This window comes from Thamnophis elegans, chromosome 6, assembly GCF_009769535.1.
Source record: "Thamnophis elegans isolate rThaEle1 chromosome 6, rThaEle1.pri, whole genome shotgun sequence".
Lineage (NCBI taxonomy): Eukaryota > Metazoa > Chordata > Lepidosauria > Squamata > Colubridae > Thamnophis > Thamnophis elegans.
This window is the reverse complement of record NC_045546.1, coordinates 63,756,656-63,779,995: the sequence shown is the minus strand read 5'-3', so window position 1 is coordinate 63,779,995 and position 23,340 is coordinate 63,756,656. Positions and strand designations below refer to the sequence as shown.

The 23,340-nt window shown below is 44.3% G+C and overlaps 1 protein-coding gene across 1 annotated transcript in view; it reads right to left on the bottom strand.

Annotated features, from left to right (window-relative positions):
• Positions 1-18,925, bottom strand: part of LOC116510543 (cilia- and flagella-associated protein 47-like) — a 93,484-nt gene extending 74,559 nt beyond the window's left edge. The window contains exon 1 of the mRNA XM_032220142.1: positions 18,788-18,925. Within this exon, the coding sequence (XP_032076033.1) occupies positions 18,788-18,848 (61 nt within the window). The 5' untranslated portion in view covers positions 18,849-18,925. The remainder of the gene's footprint in view (positions 1-18,787) is intronic.
• Between the last annotated feature and the right edge of the window lie 4,415 nt (positions 18,926-23,340).

Below are 23,340 nucleotides of genomic sequence, written 5' to 3'. Positions count from 1 at the left end.
ATAAGCATAATTATGAATCACTTTGGCATAGTATACAGATAGAGATGAAAAAATGGGAGAAATTGCACTTATCTTTGCTGGGTAGGATAGCGGCAATGAAAATGAACATCTTACCAAATTTTTATTTCTCTTCCAAATGTTACCTATACTTAAAAAAGATGCGAATCTTTTAGAATGGCAGAAGGGTATCAACAAATTTGTATGGGCAGGAAAGAAGCCGAGGGTAAAGATGAAAATAATGCAAGATGTACGCGAGAGAGGAGGCTTGAAATTACCTAACCTAAAACTATACTATGATGCAGTGGCGCTATCTGTAATTAGTGATTGGACTCATTTAACTAATGATAGAATACTGAATATCGAGGGACACGATCTGGTATATGGTTGGCATGCTTACCTGTTATTTAACAAAAAATTGGATAAGAATTTTAAAAGTCATATTTTAAGAAATGCTTTACTGCGGCTCTGGAAAAAATACCAATATAAATTAAATGACAATGTGGGCAATTCCTAGACATGCAATTGAAAATATGAATATAGCACAAAAACAGGATAGAACTACCTACAGACAGCTTCTCGTTTTGGAAAGGGGGGTACTACAACTAAAATCTTTAGAGGTATTAAAAGAGGAGAAGGTAGTTCAAACATGGTTCCAGTGTGGGCAATTACAGGCCAGGTGGAAAATAGATCAAAAAATTGGTTTTATCCAAGTTGAGGATAATTTGTTTAAACAAATAAGAGATCAAAGTTTAATGCATATAAAGAGGATATATAATGTATTAATACAGATGGATTCGGAAACAGAATTAGTTAAAGATTGTATGATAAAGTGGGCTCAAAATATTGAAGAACCAATAATGTTGGATACATGGGAAAGAATATGGGTAAGAAATGTGAAATTTACACAAGCTCAAAACCTGAGAGAAAATTTTTATAAGATGTTCTATAGATGGCATTTAGATCATAAAATGTTGGCTTCTATGTATCCGAATGTACAGCCTAAATGTTGGAGGTGTGGTTCTCTCGATGCTACATATTTTCATATATGATGGACCTGCCAAAAGGTTAAGGCATTTTGGATAAAAATATGGTGGATTATGCAAAATATCTTTAAAAGAAGGATAAAGTTTATTCCTCAGTTATTTTTACTAGGTATATGTACTGACTTTACAGTGGTGGAGACTAACTTGATTTTGCACCTAATAATGGCAGCAAGATTGTTGGTGGCGCAATACTGGAAGAAGGAAGACTTGCCTACAACTCAAGAATGGACATTGAAAGTTACAAATTTAGCCGAGATGGCTAAAATATCGGCATATCTTAAAGATCATTCAAATGAGAGATATAAACGAGACTGGAAAAAATGGATTGACTATATACAAAACAAATACGGGACTAAGAAATTCCAGATAGCCTATGCTTAAGATTAGGAATGATTTAAACTGTGTTTAAATCAGTTAGTGTAGCAGGAAGAAGCTAAGATCAATGTAGAGATGTTATTAACCTCTTTTTTTATTTCTTTTTTCTCAATATATTTTAGACTGTGTTTGTTAAAAATCTATACCGTGTACGGGCTCTAGGAAGTCGGGGGGGAGGGAGGTTGGATGTTGGGAGGGAGGGTGAGGGGAGGGGGAATATATACTATGTATTAGATTTCAATGTAATGCGACTTCACATCTCACCGGCTCAGGGTTGACTCAGCCTTCCATCCTTCCGAGGTGGGTAAAATGAGGACCCGGATTGTTGTTGGGGGCAATATGCTGACTCTGTAAACTGCTTAGAGAGACCTGAAAGGCCTATGAAGCAGTATATAAGTCTACTGTTATTGCTATTGCTATTGCTATACTGTTTCTCTTTAATTTCTCTGTAAAAATAGGATAAGTTGAGTACATTGACATATAGTAGAAATACACCAAGGGGAGGAGGAGTGGGATAGAAGAAAGATGGGTAGAGAGGGCGGGAGAGAGGATGGGAGGGAGGGTGAGAAGGAAGGGAGGGAGTGGATCGGGAGAGAGGAGTGGTAGGGGGGGAGGGGAAGTAGGGTAGAGGGGAATGATGAAGGGAAGATAGAAAGTTGGAGGCGGGTGGAAGAAAGAGGTGTATGGCGAGTGGAAGAGGTATATTGGGTTTCTATTTTGGGGGGTATTGTTGACAAGAGGAATTGCTGTGATTATTGTTTAATGTTGTATGGCCCCGGCTATGCACAGTATATATGTGAGTGTATGAAAATGAAAAATGGAAAATAAAAACATTTTAACAAAAAAATAAAATAAAATAAAATAGTAGGATAGTGGGATCCTTGCTGCACCAAGCTCAGAAAGCAGGAGATCCCACCATCTCCCAAGCTGGGAGGAGGTGTGTGAGGTGTGGGATCCTAGGTGCACCAAGCTCTTTCTGAAAGAGGAGGTATGTGAGGTGGGATCCTAGGTGCACCATGCTCTTTCTGAAAGAGGAGGTGTGTGAGGTGGGATCCTAGGTGCACCAAGCTCTTTCTGAAAGAGGAGGTGTGTGGACTTCCGGGGGAGGGGCCTGCCATTGCCGGTGGCTCAACGGAGCTGCCCTCAGAATTCTGGTCTGTATATCTAAAAGATCTATAGATATCTCTCCTTTCAGGCAAGAAAGGAGCAGGGAGGAACTCAGTCGTTAGAATCCTCTTTGTAGTTCACAGCTTTTTGTTTTTCGCTGTGAACGGAGAAGAGGTTCAACAAAAGCTGAGGTTTTTTTACTCCAGCCAGATCTTCTCAGCTGTTTTTTTTCAGCTCAAGGCAGTTCGCCCCCCCCCCCTCAGGACAAAACTAAGCTATTTAAAATCAATCCGAGCAGCGACCATTCCTGAGAACGCTTTTTTTATTATTATTCAAAATACCAGCTTCAATTTTATAAAAAAAAAACTCCTTTGTCTAACTGCTTTTCAAAATGGCGATTTTATAGCTTCCGCATTTGATATATGATATATTTAATTAGCCCTGTTTTCCTGAAGACTTCTCTTTACTAATTGTCAAAAGTTTATTGAAAGTATTTTATCTTAAATCAAGGTGAGCAGAGACTTTGTTTGTTTCCTTTTTATAATGGCTCCCAAATCAAAGCAGTCTAAATGTTTCTTTAACAATACATCCCAAGCAATTGCTATAAAGCCGCAGCTCTTGACTTCTACGCCCTCTACTGGAGATTTGTTAACGAAAGAATTTCTTTTTGAAACCCTTAAAGAATTTAGAGAGGAAATGAAGCAACTTATTTCGGACTTATGTGACAAACTTGATGCCAAGATTGCTTAAACAAAGGAGGATATGATCGGGGTTATAAATGTAATGACAGATTATATTGCTGGAATGGAGGATAAACTGGAACTTTTGGAAGAAGCTAATTCTAACCTGACATCTAAAATTGAAATGTTACAACAGGAAGTTGAAAACGCACAAAAACAACTTGTCATGACAAATTATAAGAAGACTGCGTTTGCAATAAGAGTTAGGGGATTGCGTGAAAACGAACAGGAGAATTTGAAACAGACCCTTTTTGAGGCTTTTAGTCGTTCGGTGGGAGGTCTGGGACTCAACTTTGATTGGCAGATCCAAAAAATTTACCGCCATAATTTGTGCGTAGCAAAACAGAGACAGCTTCCGAGAGATATAATTATATATTTTGCTACAAGAGAATCCAGAAATGCGATAATACAAGAGTTTTATAATAACAGGCTGCGAATTGATGGACAGGACTTGATTGTTTTCAAAGAAATACCACCCAAATGATAAGAGCCAGGAGAGACTATGCTTTTCTAACTAAAGAACTCAGAAATAGATGGGAAGTGCCATTTGGTATTACAGTTACACTTGATGACCAAAAACATCGCCTCAACTCTGTTTGGGAAGCCCGAGATTTTTATTATGAGATCCTGAAGGCGGGACTTCCTGAATCACCCGGACTTGGAGAAAGACAAGGAGAAGTAGAAGAGAAACAACAAAACACACAACTACAAGGTGGGAGGTATTGCTTTGGAAATGGATTTTTTTCTTTTTTTCTCTTTTCCTTTTATTTTTCTTTTTTTTTCATTTTTTTTTTCATTTTAGTGTAAAATATAAATTGAATAGATTAATGAATAGTAGAAATACACCAAAGTGAGGAGTAGAGGGAAAGAAGAGGGAGAAGTAAAGAGGGAGTGAGAGGGGAATGTAAGGAGGGTGAGATGGAGGGAAGGGGAGAAAGGAATGTCTGAGGGGGAAGGGAAGTAGAAGAGGGGAATGCTGGAGGGGAGAAATGAAAGTTGGAGGGGGAGAAGAAAGGGTGTATGGAGGATTGAAGTGCTATGTTGGTTTTCCATGGTGAAGATGAGTTGTGTTTATTGCTTTTTTTTAAATGCACAGTATATAAGTGCTTGTATAAAATGAAAATGAAAATGAAATAAAACAGTTTTCAACCCTGAAAGAGGAGGTGTGTGAGGTGGGGGATCCTAGGTGCACCAAGCTCTTTCTGAAAGAGGAGGTGTGTGAGGTGGGATCCTAGGTGTACCAAGCTCTTTCTGAAAGAGGAGGTGTGTGAGGTGGGGGATCCTAGGTGCACCAAGCTCTTTCTGAAAGAGGAGGTGTGTGAGGTGGGATCCTAGGTGCACCAAGCTCTTTCTGAAAGAGGAGGTGTGTGAGCTGGGATCCTAGGTGCACCAAGCTCTTTCTGAAAGAGGAGGTGTGTGAGGTGGGATCCTAGGTGCACCAAGCTCTTTCTGAAAGAGGAGGTGTGTGAGGTGGGATCCTAGGTGCACCAAGCTCTTTCTGAAAGAGGTGTGTGAGATGGGATCCTAGACAGATGTCAAACAAGGGCCCTTCAAAGACTAAACGTTTTTTTTTACTGGTGGGGAAATAAAACTCCTCTTTTCCTCAATGGGAAATCATATTCAGACAAAGAAAATTATTAAAAATATCCTTTCCTTTCTGAAGCCTGGCTCTTTCTCTGCACCTATATTGGGAGGGGGGAATAGGGGAAATGCAAGCAGCGAGGCCAGCCTGCCCCTTCTTGTCTCCCACCCACCCCCTTCCCAATGGGACAAGAAGGTGGAGGGCTGGTCTTGCAAACGGGGATCAGCGCACTCGCCGCCTCCCCCTCCCCCAGGAGGAGCTCTGCAGCGGGACAGATGAATGGAGGGGGAAATCGCCCCTTCCTCCTCCGAGCCCCCAAACCCCGTCTTCCCTGGCCTGCACCCCTGCGCCCAGGCTCCTTTGGGTTTGGGGGTAATCCAAATGGGTGGAGCGGGGGATCCCTGGGGCGGAGGCCTCCCGGTGCAGCAACGGTCTTCCGCAGCTCCGGAGCAAACCTTCGCCTTCCCTGCCCAGGATTGCAAGGCTGGAGGCCTCGGCAGCAGCCACCCTCACTCCCAGCCGGCCAACCCTCACCCGTACCATGAGCGGCAGGACCCACGCAGTTCCTCTCCTCCCCGGCGCCATCCTGTGGGCATGCGAGTGCTGGGTGCGAGCGCTGAATGGCAGGCCGGCCCGGAAGGCTGCTGGCAGGGCTCGGCCGCCATTCAGCGACACATGTTTCGCTGAATGGTGGCCGAGGGGCACACTAAACTACCAGCATGACTTTGAAGGGCTGGCTTGCCTTCCGCGTGGGCTGACGTGGAAGGCAAGCCAGCCCTTCAAAGTCATGCCGGCACTTTAGCCTGCCCCTTGGCCGCCATTCAGTGAAACATGTGTCGCTGTTTCGCTGAATGGCGGCTGAGTTCTAAACTGCCGGCATGACTTTGAAGGGCTGGCTTGCCTTCCGCGCGGGCCGACATGGAAAGCAGTCATGCCGGCACTTTAGCGTGCCCCTCGGCCGCCATTCAGCGAAACATGTTTAGCTGAATGGTGGCCAAGTTCTAAACTGCCAGCATGACTTTTAAGGGCTGGCTTGCCTTCCGCGCAGGCTGACGTGGAAGACAAGCCAGCCCTTCAAAGTCATACCGGCACTTTAGCGTGCTGGCAGGCAGGGCTGGAGCGAGCGAGCGAGCGTGCTCCGTCCCGGTGGGTGCATGAGCAGAGCACTTTTCCAGCGCTCCTGTGCCTGGAGAGCTCCGTCTGCATATGAGCCCGGGATCCGCCGCTTGCGCTCCCTTGCTCCGCCCCGCCACCCGCCTTCCCTATCTAGGGGCTCCTCCAGCAGAAGCAGCAGAGTCGTATCGAGCACCGCTCTGCCTTCTTCCGCGCTCTTCCTGCCCGGACGCCCAAAGCCTCCCAGCCCGCCCGGCCCGGGGCGAGTCAGCTGCAGTGCAGCGGGCGGCAATCCCACCACCATCCGCCCACTCACTCGCCCCGCCCATCACTTACTCTGAGTTTGGAGAAGAAGCGGCGGCCCCAGGTGGCTCTTTTCACGGAGGCTGTCCCACGGCTTCTCCGGAAGTGGGGCTGGAAAGGCGAGCTCGCTCCCCCGCCCATCCGCCCGCTCACTCGCTATGCTACCTCGCTCATGCGAGCGGCAGCGGATGGGCGGGGGAGCGAGTCGAAGAAGGTGCCAAAATTAAGCAGGATCTTTTGGGAATGGCCCGGGACGCGGGAAAAGTTATGAGAAGGCGTGCCTGTCCCGCCAAATGCGGGACATCTGGTCACCCTATACTATGGGTGGGTTTCAAATGTTTTTACTACTTGTTCTGTGTGTGTGGCTAGGTGGGGGGCATGTGACTGATTGGGTGTGTCACTCAGGCACATACACTCACATGCCCCCCACCTAGCCACGCCCACAGAACTGCAAAAAAAATTGCGAGCTGGGAGGCTGGCAAAGAAGCCTTGGTTTCCCCTCTGCCACGGCTCTTGGAAGAAGGAGGCAGGGATTTTACCACTTCCCTTACACTTACCGCCACTCGCCCCCTCTCCGCTTTCCCTGCCAGCCACCCAGCTAAGCAGGGCAGGTGGGGCCCAGGCTGCAGCCGGTGGGGAGGGGGCAGGTAATGCTCTGTCCTGCAGGGACAACAGTGGATAGCGGTAAGTGAGTGCCAAGCAGCATCCCTGCCTCCTTCCTCCAAGAGTCGTGGCAGTGGGGAAACTGAGGCCTTGCAAGCCTGCCAGCTGATCTGTCCCATCCTGCCCCCTTACACACACACACCGCACTTGCTGTAACACAAGATGAGTGTGGCCAGGGAGAAATCAAGGGGAGAGGGAGGAGAAGGCCATCCCTAGCAGAAGCTCGGCTTTCTCCTCCCCCTCCCTCTGATTTCTCCCCACAGCAAGCAAGGCAGCTTTCAAAGAGAATGAAAGCATGGGTGCTTCTTCCAACATTCGAGGCCTCCGCTCCTCTTCCTTCTTTGGCTCTTGAAAGAAGCGCCCGCAGCCACTTCATTCTCTTTGAGAGCCGCCTTGCAAAATGTCAGAAAATTCCCCATTTTGCAAGATGATTTTTAAAGAGAATGAATCAGCCGCTTCTTCCAACAGCCAAGGCCTCTGCTCCTCTTCCTTCTTTGTCTGTTGGGAAAAGTCCCTGTGCCTGATTCATTCTCTTTGACAGCCACCTTGCTTGCTGTGGCATGAGGCAAGGGCAGCCAGGGAGAAATCAGGGGGAGAGAGAGGAGAAGGATGAATCTAGCAGAAGCTCAGCTTTCTACTCCCCCTCCCATTGATTTCTCGCCATGGCCAGGAAGGCAGCTCTTAAAAAGAATGAAGCGGCCATGGGCACTTCTTCCAACAGTCGAGGCCTCAGCCCCTCTTCTTTCCTTGGCTGTTGGAAGAAGCTCTGTGCCTGCTTCATTCTCTTTGAGAGAGGTGCCAGGCGGATGTCCTGGGAATGCTGCACATTTGCACTGCCTGTCCTCCTGGAGCATTTTCTTCCTTCTCCCGCTGCCGAAAAGAATATCCCGCCATCTGTTGGTGCTGCCGTAGTTGATTTGGCTGGGGGAATGACCCCCCCTGAAGACAGGGTGTGTTCTGCCAGTGCTGTTGCCACTGCTGCCACCAGGCACATGCAGGAGAACTCTCCAGTGCGGCACAATTCTAGGACAGCAGGATATTCTTTCTTTTGACAGCGGGAGAAGGAAGGAAGAGCTCCAGGAGGGCAAGCGGACATCCAGGGGCTGAAGCATGTGTGCCTGCTCCATTTCTGCAAAGGTAGAGCCCCCCCACTGCAGGGCACCCTTTTCTGCAGCAGCATCCCCCCCTCTTTGGATTGCCCTGCAGCAAGGGGGGGGCTTTGCCTTTGCAAAAACTGAGTGGGTGAATGTGCAGCAGGCCCAGGATGTCCGCTTGCCTTCCCGCAGCATTGCCACTGCCACGGCCACCACCACCTCTCTCAGCTGCAGCACAGCATCTGTCTTTCCACCAAGGGCCACCCGCCCACCCACTGGCCAGACCAGGCTGGACACCACCTCAGAAGGCAAGTGGGCATGGGGGACCACCAGTAAGGCCACGTGGAAGGCAGGGAAGCTTGGCAAGGCCACGGCAGAGTAGGCTGCTTGCTCCCTTTCACCCGGCCCTGCCATGCTTCCCTGCTTTCCATGCGGCCTTCCATTTGCCTGCCTTCACAAGCTGACCATGGGGACATTGGGAAGGTCGCATGGAAGGCAGAGAAGAATGGCAAGGCCACAGGGAAGTGGGCAGGGCAGCTAGCTAAGCCATGACTCGCCGGCTTACCTGGAAGACAGATCAGGGGTGCAGCACTTCAGGCAGGCAAACTGCAGAGCAGAGACTGGGTGGGATGGGGCAAGTGAGCTGTGACCAGGGAACTGGTTTGGGGGGTATGGCCAGGCTGCCATTACTACCAGTTCAGAAAGATCTGCCAGATTTTCACAAACTGGACCGAATAGATAGGAACCTGTTCTGATCCCCATCTTTCCTGTTCAAAAACTACAGCCAGACAGAATGTTCAAAGGAATATTTTTATCAGTCCCGGCTCTTGCTGGCTGCGAGCCCAAAATAAACAGAGATAAATTCTCTGGCGAAAGTAAACTACAGCAAAACAGGATTATATAAATCAAATCACTTATCCAAGTGCTTTTTCTCGATGGTTGCAAACAAACTTGACTAGAACAGAAACAGAACGGAATGTTGACTTCTGCGACCAGGGCGTGGCACCATCAGTCTTTTTATCCGCAAGAGGAGATCCTAACGAGCCACAGCTGCTCGTTATCATCTCCTGTGAGTCCTCAATTGTTCTTTACGTTGGTCAGCCCTTCTCCTGTGTGCATCCTGAAACCACTCACAGGAGGTTTCTGTGTCAGAGTCTGATAGCAGTTCCAAAGGCTCCTACCGAGCAACAACACTATCCCTCACCGCAGGGCCCTTCCCCCGGGTCTGACGGTCTGGATGCGGTCGGGATGGGTTGTCCGTATGATAGGCTCGCAATCATCTTCTGTGTTTCCTCCTTTGCTCTTTCCGCTGAGTAGCCCTCAACCTGTTTGCCTCCTGATATAACTCCCAAATACTTTCAGGAACATTCCCCTTGATCCAATGCTCCCCCTTCATCTGGTGGCCACCACGTCTCTTCCTGCCCTGCGTGGCGTTGACACCCTGTCCAGGGTCCTCCACCTCCTCCAAGGCCGACCCACCAGCCCCTGTACTGTCGGATTCTGGCGGCAGCTCTAACAGCTCCTGCCGGGCCCTAACACCCTGTCCAGAGTTCTCCACCTCCTCCAAGGCCAACCCACCAGCCCGCATACTGTCGGAGTCTGGCGGCAGCTCCAACGACTCCTGCCGGGCCACAACACTATCCCCCATCGCAGGGTCCACCCCCCACCCCCAGTTCCGATGCTTGGGATGCGGCCCGGAAGGGTTGGTGACGGCCTCCACAGAACACAGTCAAAGACACTGGTGCCCAGCCGGGATCGTAGAAACGAAGTCCTGTGCTGCGGGGACCAGGGTCGGCAAGGGCTGGAATCTCAGAGAAGCCCTCCTCGCAGACCTGGCCCATTGACACTGGACACACGACTCCACGCACTTCCGCACGTCATTTCTTAAGTGGGGCCACCAAAGCGTACGGGATACCATGCCCAATGTGCGGAAAAAACCCCAATGTCTCACTGCGGAAGCGCCATGAACCTGAGAGAGCACCTGTCTACGGATGGGCCCTGCGGGAACATAGAACCAGTCCCGATATTTCAAAAGATCCCTTTCCAAAGTCCACGGGGAAGCCGGCCCTACTTCCGCCTTTTGTCGCTCCACACATTCATCACCCCACTGCGGATCCCGTATCAGAGACTGTATGCTCACGGGATAATAAACTGCAGCGCAGGATGCGATGGGTAGAACTGTCCGGGGAGGAAGCGAGTATACAGGGTCAGAGTTCTCCGATTTCCTAGGCAGGGCATCCGCCCTTGGATTCCACACACCATGAATGCACGCTACATTGTGCGAGCAGGGTATCAGAGCTGCACAAACGTGCCGGTTGTCCGACACGATAGTTCGTTGCTGAGGGACGGCCGCAGGCCGCACAACCCTCCTACTCTTTTTGGAGCAACTCCCTGCCAGGTGTCCAGGATCCCCACAGTAAAAACACAACCCCTCAGCACGTCGTCTGTCCATCTCTGTATGTGACACTCGGGGTCTGACAGCACCCAACTCCATGGGCTCCTCCCATTCCACTGCAGTCTCTTGATGAACCGGCACACTAGTGGTCTTCTGGAATGCACGGTGAGGCCTACGCCTCTGCAGCCGGGCGTCTATCCGGAGGCACAAGTGGACCAACACGTCGAACGTCAGTGGCCTGTCCACCCTTGCCAGTTCATCTTTTAAGGCATCAGACAACCCGTCTTGGAAAGTGTCCATCAGAGCTGGTTCATTCCACGCTGAATCCTGGTTACGCAGCCTGAATTCACTCACCTAGTCTTGCAATGAACCACTCCCCTGCTGCAGTGACTTAAGACGTCTGGTTGTTGTTTCCCCCTCAATAGGATCCTCAAACATACGCTTAAAGTATTGACAAAAACCCTGGAAGTCATCCAACAACGGGCTAGGCTGAGTTAACAAGGGTGTTGCCCAACGGGCAGCTGTGCCTGAGGGCAAACTAATAATAAATCCCACCTTCGTCCGGTCGGTGGGGAAGTCCTCCGCTCTCAAACTCTGGAACAGTTGGCATTGTCCCAGAAACGCTGCAAACATGGCTTGATTTCCATCAAATTTATCCAGCATAGCCACTGGGCACTTCCTGGGGGAGGGGGTTTGCAGACCTCTGCAGTTGTGAAATTTGACCAGACAACACTGTAATTTGCTGGGCCAGGACATTCTCAGCGTGAAATTGCTCCATAATTGTATGAATGGAGGTTTGTCTGGGCAGAAGTCAAACTGTTCTGACCCCCACCTTGCCCGTTCAAAAACTACAGCCAGACAGAATGTTCAAAGGAATATTTTTATCAGTCCCAGCTCTTGCTGGCTGCGAGCCCAAAATAAACACAGATAAATTCTCTGGCAAAAGTAAACTACAGCAAAACAGGATTATATAAATCAAATCACTTATCCAAGTGCTTTTTCTCGATGGTTGCAAACAAACATAACTAGAACAGGAACGGAATGGAATGGAACGTTGACTTCTGCGACCAGGGCGTGGCACCATCAGTCTTTTTATCCACAGGAGGAGATCCTAATGAGCCACAGCTGCTCATTATCATCTCCCGTGAGTCCTCAATTGTTCCTTATGTCAGTCATCCCCTCTCCTGTGTGCATCCTGAAACCACTCACAGGAGTCTGATAGCAGTTCCAAAGGCTCCTACCGAGCCACAACAGGAACCCACCTCTGGTTTATATTAAGTCTTTTTGTAGATATGTCAAAGGGAGTGTGTGCAGCATGTTTGTTTCTATTGTGCAAGTGTTATGTGCAATCCCTGAAAGCTAAACTAGATAGTGTATTTTGTTGTTCTATTCCAAATTTATTTTATACTACTCTAAATGGATGGCACATTATGAATGCATGGTGGGTGACAGTTAGACCACAAGCAGCAGAATATGTCATTTACATATTTTATAACGCGGCTCAGAGGCAGGTTTCCTATTTTCAGATACTATTTATAAGAAGGTATCATGGCTTGCTGGCTGCTATTGTGAAACTATAATTGCATTTGTTCATTATATAATTGCTATTGAGGAAGTTTTACTTATTTTAACTATTAATGATTTTAAAATATTCAATTGTTTATTCAAAGGCTAGTATGAAGCTGATGCTACAGGACACTATAAAATCTGTAGTTTTGCTCAAGAACAGAATGCTTTCAACTGTGAAATATAATAATTTTTATAAACACTAAGTAAATGAAATATCAGTGGTAAAATTCAATTTTTTTACTACTGGTTTTGTCGGCGTGGCTTGGTGGGCATGGCAGGGGAAGGATATTGCAAAATCTGCATTCCCACCCCACTCTGGGGCCAGCCAGAGATGGCATTTGCTGGTTCTCCAAACTACTCAAAATTTCCACTACCAATTCTCCAGAACCTGTCAGAACCTGCTGAATTTCACTCCTGAAATACAAAATGTCAGACTAATGTCCATCAGTGCACTTAACTAAATAATGGAAATTTAGACTTCTTAATAATGATGCATATTTTAATCAGAAATTTCTCTATGGCAAAAATGACAGAAATTATGATTAATACTGTCCTATCTAACATGAACTTCTCCACCTCTCCTTTACAACTACATAAATTAATGACCACCAAGACATTTGGTGGCACTAAATTATACAGTATAAGTACTTCCTTCTTTAGTGAATGACTCGAGATTTTAATATTCTGGACTTCCGGTGGGCGGGGCCTGACAGGGGGATGTTGTTTTTAACAGCTCCCAAATCTTGGCTGCGTTAAACTATCTAAACAGCAATCCATCAAACTGTTTAGCAGTTTGTTTACCTCTCCTTCGGGCTTAGAAGGGGGAGGCGAGAAGCTATGCTTGGGAAGCCCTCTAACTAATCCTCCCAGTCTAAAAATCTGGGAGGAAGGGGGGCACCCGGCAGCATAGCACCTCCGCGCTAAGATTTATTCTGCCTTTTGCTGCAGAACGAAGATCTTCGCTCATCCTCAGTACAAAGACTGATTTACTGCTGACTTCAATACGAGCTGAACCAATACTCGTGAACTTCTAATTGTATGTATAAATCCTTAGCTCCATCTGTAAAGAATTCCTTCTGACAATTACTTGCTGAAAGACACACAAAATGGCTCCGAGCTGTGTAGGAGGGGTTAGACTTTGATAGCACTCTTACGGAGCCTAGACGTGATTTATTATCAAACTAAATAGCAACTGCTGTATAATTGGTTTGCCTGGACTTATTAATTGAATAAAGAAGATTAAACCTGAGATGGTTTCTAAGCAAAAATCCCCCCCCCCCACGTCCAAAAGTGCCGGGAGCTCACCAGCGCCCACTACTAAATTACAGTCATTACTTCCCCCTACTTCTGCAGGGGAGCCTCTGACCAGAGAAATCTTGTAGAAAGAATTAATTGATGCTTTAAAAAATCATGCAGATGCGATGGAAGTAAAAATTAAGGAAGAGATATCTGCTGCTAACAAACAACTGTCTGAAGAGTTTATAACACGCAATCGAGCGATTAGAGAGGATTTCCTGATGGCTTTTAATTCCCTATCAGGCTACGCATTGGGAATTGAAGAAAGGCTAGAAGACCTTATTGACTCTGATATTAACTTGGCAACGAAGATGGATGTGGTTCAACAAAAGGTTAGCGATGCAAAAATGAAATTATAATGTTACAGTATAGACAAATGGAATTTGCTTTAAGGATAAGGGGCCTCCTAGAGAAAACTCAAGAAAACCTGAAACAGATTCTCTCTGAAGCCTTTGACCTAAAGATGGGAAGGCCAATTTTCCAGATAATTAAACAACTAAAAGCAGGAAAAGCACCGGGTACAGATGGCTTGACAGCGGCTTACTACAAAAATTTGCAATTAGAAATGGTAGAACCGCTTAAGGAATTATTTAATAAGATCCAAGTGGAAGAGAAGGTACCCCCATCTTGGAAGACAGCCTTTATATCTTTGATACCCAAAGAAGATCAAGATCTTACTCAACCAAAAAATTATAGAGCCATATCATTACTTAATATAGATTATATAATTTTCACTAAAATACTAGTGAATAGGTTAATGTTGGCTATTCAGCCATTGATTCATAATGATCAAACAGGTTTTATTCAAGGGAGACAAATGTAAACTAACATAAGATTAATTCTCGATACATTAGAATACCTGGGAAAGAACAACCAAATCCCTGCTGCGCTTATATTTTTAGATGCTGAAAAAGCCTTTGATCGAGTGAATTGGCAATTCCTGCTGAAAATATTGCAATAAATGCAAATAGGACAGCACTTTCTAAAATCAATTAAAGCAATATATCAGGAACAAACAGCTCAAATCATAATTAATGGGAGTCTAACAGATTCATTTAAAATTGAGAGAGATACAAGGCAGGGTTGTCCCTTATCTCCACTATTGTTTATTATAACTTTGGAACTATTGTTGAATAAAATACGGAGTTCAGGGGACTTACAGGGAATCAGGATTAGGCAGCAAGAATATAGAGTACATGCTTTTGCGGATGACTTGGTTATAACATTAACCCAACCACAGGAATCTAGTAAGGTTTTAATGAATATGATTAATCAATATGGCCGAGTGTCAGGATTTAAAATAAACTTAGGGAAAACAAAGATACTAGCTATAAATATGAATACTAAACAAAGGGAAGAACTAGAAGGAATGACAGAATGTGAAATAGTTAAAAAGGTCAAATATTTAGGAGTTTATATCTCAACCTCAAATGGGAAGTTATATAAGTATAATTATAAACTACTATGGCATAGTATACAGACAGAGATGAAAAAATGGGAGAAATTACAGTTATCTTTGCTGGGAAGAATAGCAGCAGTGAAAATGAATATTCTACCTAAATTTTTATTTCTTTTTCAAATGTTACCAATACTTTAAAAAGATGCAAGCCTGCTAGAATGGCAGAAGGGTATTAATAAATTTGTATGGGTAGGGAAGAAGCCGAGAGTAAAACTAAAAATAATGCAAGATGTGCATGAAAGAGGAGGCTTGAAATTACCCAATTTAAAACTATATTATGATGCAGTAGTTCTATCTATAATTAGTGACTGGATTAACTTAACAGATGATAGAATACTTAATATTGAAAGGTATGATTTGGTATATGGTTGGCATGCTTATCTGCTATACAACAAAAAGGTGGATAAGAATTTTAAAAGTCATATTTTAAGGAATGCTCTACTGCGGGTTTGGAAAAAATATCAATACAAATTAAACGATAAGATACCTATGTGGGCTATTCCCAGACATGCAATAGAAAATATGAACATAGTACAAAAACAGGATGTAACTACTTACAGACAGCTTCTTACTGCAGAAAGAGGTGTACTACAACTGAAACCCTTGGATCTACTAAAAAAGGAAAAGGTAATTCAAACATGATTTCAGTACGGGCAGTTACAGGCTAGAGGGAAAATAGATCAAAAAATTGGCTTTATGCAAGTCGAGGATAATTTACTTAAACAAATTAGAGATCAAAGTCCAATGCATATAAAGAGATTATATAATGTATTAATAGAAATTGACTCAGAAACAGAACTAGTTAAAGACTGTATGATTAAATGGGCTCAAAATATTGAAGAACCAATAATGTTGGATACATGGGAAAAGATTTGGGTGAGAAATGTAAAATTTACACAGGCCCAAAACTTGAGAGAAAATTTTTATAAGATGTTTTATAGATGGCATTTAGATCCTAAAAAATGGCTTCTATGTATGTGAACTTACAACCTAAATGCTGGAGATGTGATTGTATGGACACTACATATTTTCATATATGATGGACTTGCAAAATGGTTAAAGCATTTTGGATAAAAATATGGTGGATTATGCAAAATGTTCTTTAAAAAAGGATAAAGTTTACCCCTCAGTTATTTTTGTTAGGCATAATTACTGATTGTACAGTTGTAGAGACTAATCTGATATTGCATTTACTGCAGCTAGATTGTAAAAAAAAAAAAAAACCAGAGAAGAGACAATTACTCTACAGGGAAAAGAGTTGAGCACGCTCAAACAGATTCCACAAAGAATCCGGGAACAACATAGGCAGTACCAATTCTTAACAAACCAGTTAAATAAAAACAGAATAATGTACAGATGGTTGGTACCAGAAGGGGTTCTAGTATCTTGGCAAGGAAAAAGATATAAGATAGAAAATACAGAAGATGCACAGAAATTCTATGATGAATTCCGCAAGAGAGAAATAGAAAAAGGAAACAAGGAGGAACTGGAAAGTGGAGGTCAAGAGGAAGAAACATCAGAACATAACGAAAGAAACAGGAGAGAAGAACAGAGGCATGAAAGAGAGAGAGCAGAGAAGGAACACGCGAAAGGGAAAAGTCAGATACAAACCAGAAGCAAAAAAAAAAACAACCCCAGTTAAATATGATCAAGAAATAATAATTATCTCGATAAATTTGAATGAACTGAATGTATAAGAATGTATTATTAAGAGCCAAGGTGGCGCAGTGGTTAAATGCAGCACTGCAGGCTACTGCTAGATCAGCAGGTCAGCGGTTCAAATCTCACCGGCTCAGGGTTGACTCAGCCTTCCATCCTTCCGAGGTGGGTAAAATGAGGACCCAGATTGTTGGGGGCAATATGCTGACTCTCTGTAAACCGCTTAGAGAGGCCTGAAAGGCCTATGAAGCGGTATATAAGTCTACTGCTATTGCTATATAGACTATAGAACGAAAAAGAAAAAAAGAAAAAGAAATGATATGACATTATATGCGTTTGTGGAAATACAATCTCCAAGAAATCATAAACTGAGATTTGAAAGAGACACCAGTAACAATAGAAAAAGAAAGGGAGGGAAGAAAGAAGGAGAGGAGGAAGGAAGTAGTGAAAGGAGGGAAGAAGGAAGGGAAAGGAGAGGAGGATGGAAAGGAGAGAAAGAGAAGGAGAGACAGTAGGGAAGGAAGAGGAAGAGTGGAGGAGAGGTAGGAAGAAGAAAGAGATAACAAAAGGTGGGTAGAAGGGAGAGTAAGAGAAGGAGGGAAAGTAGGAGAGGGGAAGAGAGAGGGTAAGAGTAGGAGAGAGGTAAGGGAAGAAAGAAGGGGAAGGAGAAGAGGTAGGAAGGAAGTAGAGAAGGAAGGGAGAGAGAAAAGAAGAAAAAGAAAATAAGGTGGTGTCATAATAGAGGCTTGGGATGGTAATCAATACAATCAAAACTGTACTCTATAATTTCTTAAATGGAATAACAATAGTATAAGATGGGCAAAGAAAAAGAATAACCATGTTTACCTGGAATTGTATGTATGTATATATAGCACATTAGAGATAAACAATATTTGGTTATAAATAGCTAATTATAGAAAGGGAAAATACTAACTGCAAAGAAACCGATACGGAACTGCCCTATGATTTTTGATGGAACTTTTGATTCCTATGTTGTCCTAAGTCATGTGTTTGTTACTGAGGTGTTTATATGTGTAAAATAAAAACTTTAAAAAAAAGAAAGTAACAAACCTAGCTGAGATGGCCAAAATATCTGCATATCTTAAGGACCATTCAAACGAGAGATATAAACTGGAGTGGAAAAGATGGATTGACTATACTCAAAACAAATATGGGACTAAGAAATTCCAGATAGCTTATGATTAGAGATCAGGAATTATAAATTATCTAGAGTTAGTTCAGCAGGGAGGAGCTAGAGTTCAATGGAAATACGTTAACTATCTTTTTTTAAAATTGTACCTTAGATTCTCTTTGTTAAAGATTAATAACCTGTATTGGTTCTGGGAAGTCGGGGGGAGGGGGGACGCTGGGGGGGTTGGGGGAGGGTGGGGGGGTGGAACTAAACATTTGTAAAAGTTTGTGGGGTTTTTTTCAAAAATGTTCAATTAAAAAAAAAGATTTTAATATTCTGAGAGAACAAGATAATTTTTCTCCAGATATTTTTTCAACATTATCCATGATTATATACTTTCAACATGCCTGTCCTTACACAAAATTACTAATATTTTCATGATGTTTTTCAAGGGAAGGCTGACATCAGCCTTGCAAGTCTCATATTCTGTTCCAAAGAAAAGAATTTCAAAAATGCCCTTCAATCCTCAGGGAACCACATTAATCATTAATAACCGGTAGCCACATTGTTACAATCCCAACAAAAAAAAATGTACAGAAGACCAATTTACAGATTGCCATAATATAACTAATGCAGCAACCGGGACAGAATTTTCCAAAAGGCAAGCATACTTTTTTTTTACTGTTGTCATTGTTAATTTGGATGGTGGAACTTTATGTTCTTGTAGATTCTGGGGCAACTGCTAACTTCATAGACATATAAATGTTATAGAAGCTAAAGTTGCTGACCTAATCCCTATAAAGCTCAATGATTCTTATAATTAAGTATGGTAGTCAATGGTATTTAGCCTACCATCTGGTTGTTTCTAGTCCATGGCAACTAGAAGCTTAGCTTTGAGTAAGGTATTGGTGACCTGTAACAACTGTACAACAACTGTAGTCAACAAACAGTTGCCAGAATCAAAGTCTAAGCATTCAAAGCAAGGTTGTATTGTACACGGAGTAAAGACTGTTGGAATTAATATCAGATTTTGTTGTTTACAATTAAAACAGAGTTAATCCAAGTAACAAGAATCAAGAAGCTCAGATTAATAATATTAGAAAAAAGGAATGAATGGAATGAATCAACTGTAATGGGAATCTCTGAATTTTGTTGCAACCCAATAAACATTAAAAACATGTTCTTAAATATACACTGTCTAGTTTTAAGACAGCTATAGCATTATCTGTACTGTATTTTTTTAAAAACTTTCCTTACCATCAATAACTTGAATTTCATCATGAATTGGAGATGACATGCTCTGAGAAAGAGTTAACATTGCAGTATCTTGGAGTATTTGTGAAGCAGTTGTCCCAGGAACCACACCAGTTAATAGCACTTCTAACTTTTCCTCCAATCTACTGCAGGCACGGCAGCATATAACAGCTAGGAAAAATGTGTGAGATATTTTTTAGTTTTCGTAACTTCATCTGAGGGTATATTATACATGAAGAACCATTGTAATATGTAGAAGACACTTGTTAAAAAAGCAGTCAGCATCTTAATTTGAAGTATATGTTTCTCATACTTGACAATCAGAATATTATAACAATATTTATTACAACATTGACACATCTCTGAAAAAGAACTTTTTATTTATTCATGTAAAAAAAATAAATCTTGGCCTTCTTTCATCTTAGTCTGGAGCTACAAACTGCTTTTCAGTTCCTGTCTATTAGTATGTAGAGATATTGTCTATATAAGATACATATTTATCCATCCACATTAGGCTATTTAGTGCAGATTTTATTCCAAGCAGAGTCTGTGACTCTCAGATGTAGTTCAGGGGGCATCTGAATCTCCTATTATCCAGTAAAGTTTTAGAGCTCCAATAAGCTGTGATTAAAAAAGAAGATACAGAGGAAAGGCCTGATCCCAATGTAATCAAACTGCATATAGCCTTTCAAACACTATAATAATCAGGTAAGAGTGAATATAGAAGATAAAAAGGCTTCAGCTTTGCACATAATTACAATAGCTACTTCTGCAAATCCCAGTCCTTAAGAGACTATGAATCAGATGCATTTAAAATAAGTACAACTTAACACATTTTATGCCAAAACAATAGAGGGAACAAGAAAAAAATGAAGAAGACCAAAAAAACCAAATAATACTATGCAGACTCTAGATGGGCAGAGAGTGCTTTGAAGAGTAAAAGAGTATTAAGAATAGTAATTAATGCCTCTATATAAGAGGTAGTGTTAAGCCAGTTCACACTGGTTCACGCGAACCAGTAGTGGAAATTTGGCCTGGGTCACTGAACTGGTAGCGACCGCTGGCTTGCCATGCCCCCAAACCGGTCACCCAGTCACTGCTCACTCGCCCCAACCGCCTGCTTAACATTCGCTCAACGCTTGCTCGCCTCACCTTCCTGATGCTCACTCAATGCTCACTCACTCACCCCACCCACCTGCCTGAAGCTTGCCCTGCCCATCCCAGCCCTATATATGTTGCCTTCACTTCGCCACACAGCCCAGCTACATGCATCACCAGTTGCCTCCGCACCTCAGCTCACCAAAGGTAAGTAAGCATACTGCCCACTTGCCCTTTACCTTGGGTTGGGGGCTGGAGCCTCAGGGATGCACCATTCCCTGAGGGCTGGGAGCTGCTGCCCAACTCAGCTGGGTCAGGGAACGCACCAGCGATGTGTGGTGAGGTTTATGGCTGGTGAGGCACTGACACAGTAGTGGGTTTCAAATTTTTTTAGACTTGTGGACTTCAACTCCCAGAATTCCACAGCCAGGCATGCTCAGTTCCAATTTAAAGCGACAGCATTTGTTTTTCTCCTTTGCAAAATAAGTTTCCCTCTTTCTTTTTCTTCTCCCTTCCCCTCCTCCCTCCCTCTCTCCCTCTCCCAAACACACACACACACACACACACGTTGGATTGGACCATCTCTCCTACCCTCTTCCCTTTCTCACTCACTCTCTCTCAAACAAACACACACACACACACACACAAAATTTGGATTGGACATCTTTTCCAATGGCTTGAAAGCAGCTCCTCTGCCATCCCCCCCATTCCCCTGCTATCTTCCCCAAACACCTCCACCATTGCAAATGCAGCCTGCTGTCTGGGTAGGAAATGCCTGGAACACAATAAAGCCCACCCACTTACCTCCTGCTGGCAGGCTGGGGTGAGAGGAGAGGCAGAGAAGCCAGAGGGGAGCCAATCCAAGCCTTCCAAAAGAAAGAGGCTGGGGGAAAGTGTGTGTGCTACAGCATGGCTCTTTGCCTGGCTTCCTGCCTCCTCCTGTGGTCTCCTCAGTGTTCACTTGTGCTCTCCCTCCCCAAGTGTAGTTTGATTGCAGGTGGAGCCACGTTGCCTTTTCAAACTTGTAATCAGTGAAGCTGGGCTGGATTTTTATATAGTTTTATCCAGCTGTGTGTGTGAGAGAGAGAAATGGATTGGGGCCTGGGGTCATTACACTTGGGGAGGGAGAGCACCAGCGAGGAGACCACAGGAGGAGGCAGGAAGCCAGGCAAAGAGCCATGCTGTAGCACACACACCTTCCCCCAGCCCCAGAAGGATCCACTATGTAAAAATCCAACCCAGCTTCACTGATTACAGGTTTGAAAAGACAATGTGGCTCTAACTGCAATCAAACTACACTTGGGGAGGGAGAGCACAAGCGAGCCAGGGTCGTTCCCTCCTGCCTTTGCCCAAAGCCCCGCACAGCAACAGGAGGATAAAGTTTGAATTCCTCCCCCTCCCTCCGACCCAAATGTACCTTTTCCAACTGCTTTAGAGAGGACTTCAACTCTGCTCTTGCCTCAGGTCCCTGCCCAAACGAGCACCCTCTACTATGAGGCAGGAGAACTGCGTGCCTCACCTAGTCTGAATTTTTAGGTGTTTTATGATCGCTCAGCACAAGAAACACATTCCACACATAGCGATCATAAAACACCTAAAAAGTCAGACAAGGTGAGGCACACAGTTCTCCTGCTTCATAGTAGAGGGTGCTTTTTTAGAGGCTTTTTTAACAGTTAAACAGAGTCATCCATGGTGAGGCAGCAACTAGCTCAGCTTTTTCCTTTTACATTTTTCTTTTCTTTTCATGATGAGAGCAGTGAGGCTCTGCCTCACCTGACTGCACGTCACTGGAATGCACCATTCCCTGGTTCTGGACTTGCCCCCGTGCAGCGGCCACTTGCCATCGCCTCGGCCGGGTTGGGAAATGCACCATTCCGATTGAGGCTGCAAAAGCAGCAGGAGGCCCCACGTGCCTGCTTCAAGAACAGTCTTACCTCAATTGGTTAGCAAGAGCTTGGTCTCGATTGAGGCTCCCTGGTGAGGAGCCCACAGCCAGGTATTTGAGAAGGACCTGGGGGGGAAAGCCCCTTTACACAACCCAACCTCTCTTTCAGGTGGGCAGGAAGCCCCCTCCTACGATGCAGCTGTCTGGTTGAGAATCGTCTGCTTCGTCTCCCTCTGGGTGAAAAGTGTGTGGCAGTTCAAGAGATCAAATATCTCTCTGTGTGTGAGAGAGACACACACACAGAGAAAGAGAAATGGTGGAAGGGAACTGGATAAGAGGACCAAGCCTCCCCTGCTTGGAAGCAACGTGCAGCCTCTCATAGTAATGAGAATTGCCTGCAATTGTTACTGTGAGAGACTGCAAAGCAAAAAGTAAAGGAAAAGGATACTCAGAGGATATAACAGTAGAAGTCCAAATTAACCATCCAGTAGAACAATTGGATAATGTGAAGGAGGGTCAGAGTCTTTGTTCATCAGTAAAAAAGTGAATCTCAGATCAAAATCAGGAGAATACTAACAATCAAGATACAGAAGAGCAACAACAACAACTATAAGTTATGAGAAATATTGAATTCTACAATAATTGGATTTATACAGGAAGCATAGTTAATATCGACCCAGCTCCAAAAACAAGCTGACATTCAGTACGCTCATTCCCTAGTCAACCAACCCAGTCAGAATACTCTGCTTACAGAAGTCTTATATAAATTGTGACTTGGAACATAGTTGGCTGGAAAGAAGTGATTGACAGTGAACTAGTGAGTTTCCTATCTAAATTTGATGTAATAGCCATCCAGGAAACCTAGTTAACTGAAGAGGATATAGTACAGCTTTCGGGCTTTCCGGGATGCGCTCCTCCCACCCAAAAAACAAAGAATAAGAGGGAACCTTCTGTTGGACTATGTATCTTTATTAAGCAAGAATTGCAATAGCAGGGGGAGAAACTATATACAGTGGGACCTCGGGTCCCGAACAGCTGAGATGATGAACAATTCGGGTGCCGACCGAAAAATCTGCTAAATGCTTCACTCACGTCACAAGCACATCCTCGGGTACTGAATAAACACAGCCATGGCAATTTCACCTGCCACGGTGATTTCCCCTTCCGCACTATTTTTTGTGTGTGCGCACATGCATAGTTTATTTTGCTTCTGCTCATGACGAAATCGGGTGCTGACCAAAGTCCTAAAACGGATTACAGTCAGCACTTGAGGTCTCACTGTAATGAAGAGAAGTTTTCATATTTTCTATTTGTGAAATTTAGATATGAGGAGTTTGAATTAATATTGGTAAATGTATACATTCCTCCAAACTCATCCCTGTACTATAACCCTGGCCATTGGATATGTTTAGAAGCAGTGGTGGGATTCAAATAATTTAGCAACTGGTTCTCTGCCCTAATGACCAGCTGGGTAGGCATGGCTGGGTGTTCTTGTGACTGGGTAGATGTGGCCAACTCAACATCAATCACATCGAGGGGCGCTTCACCTCGCCTGGCCTCACATGACTGTGGG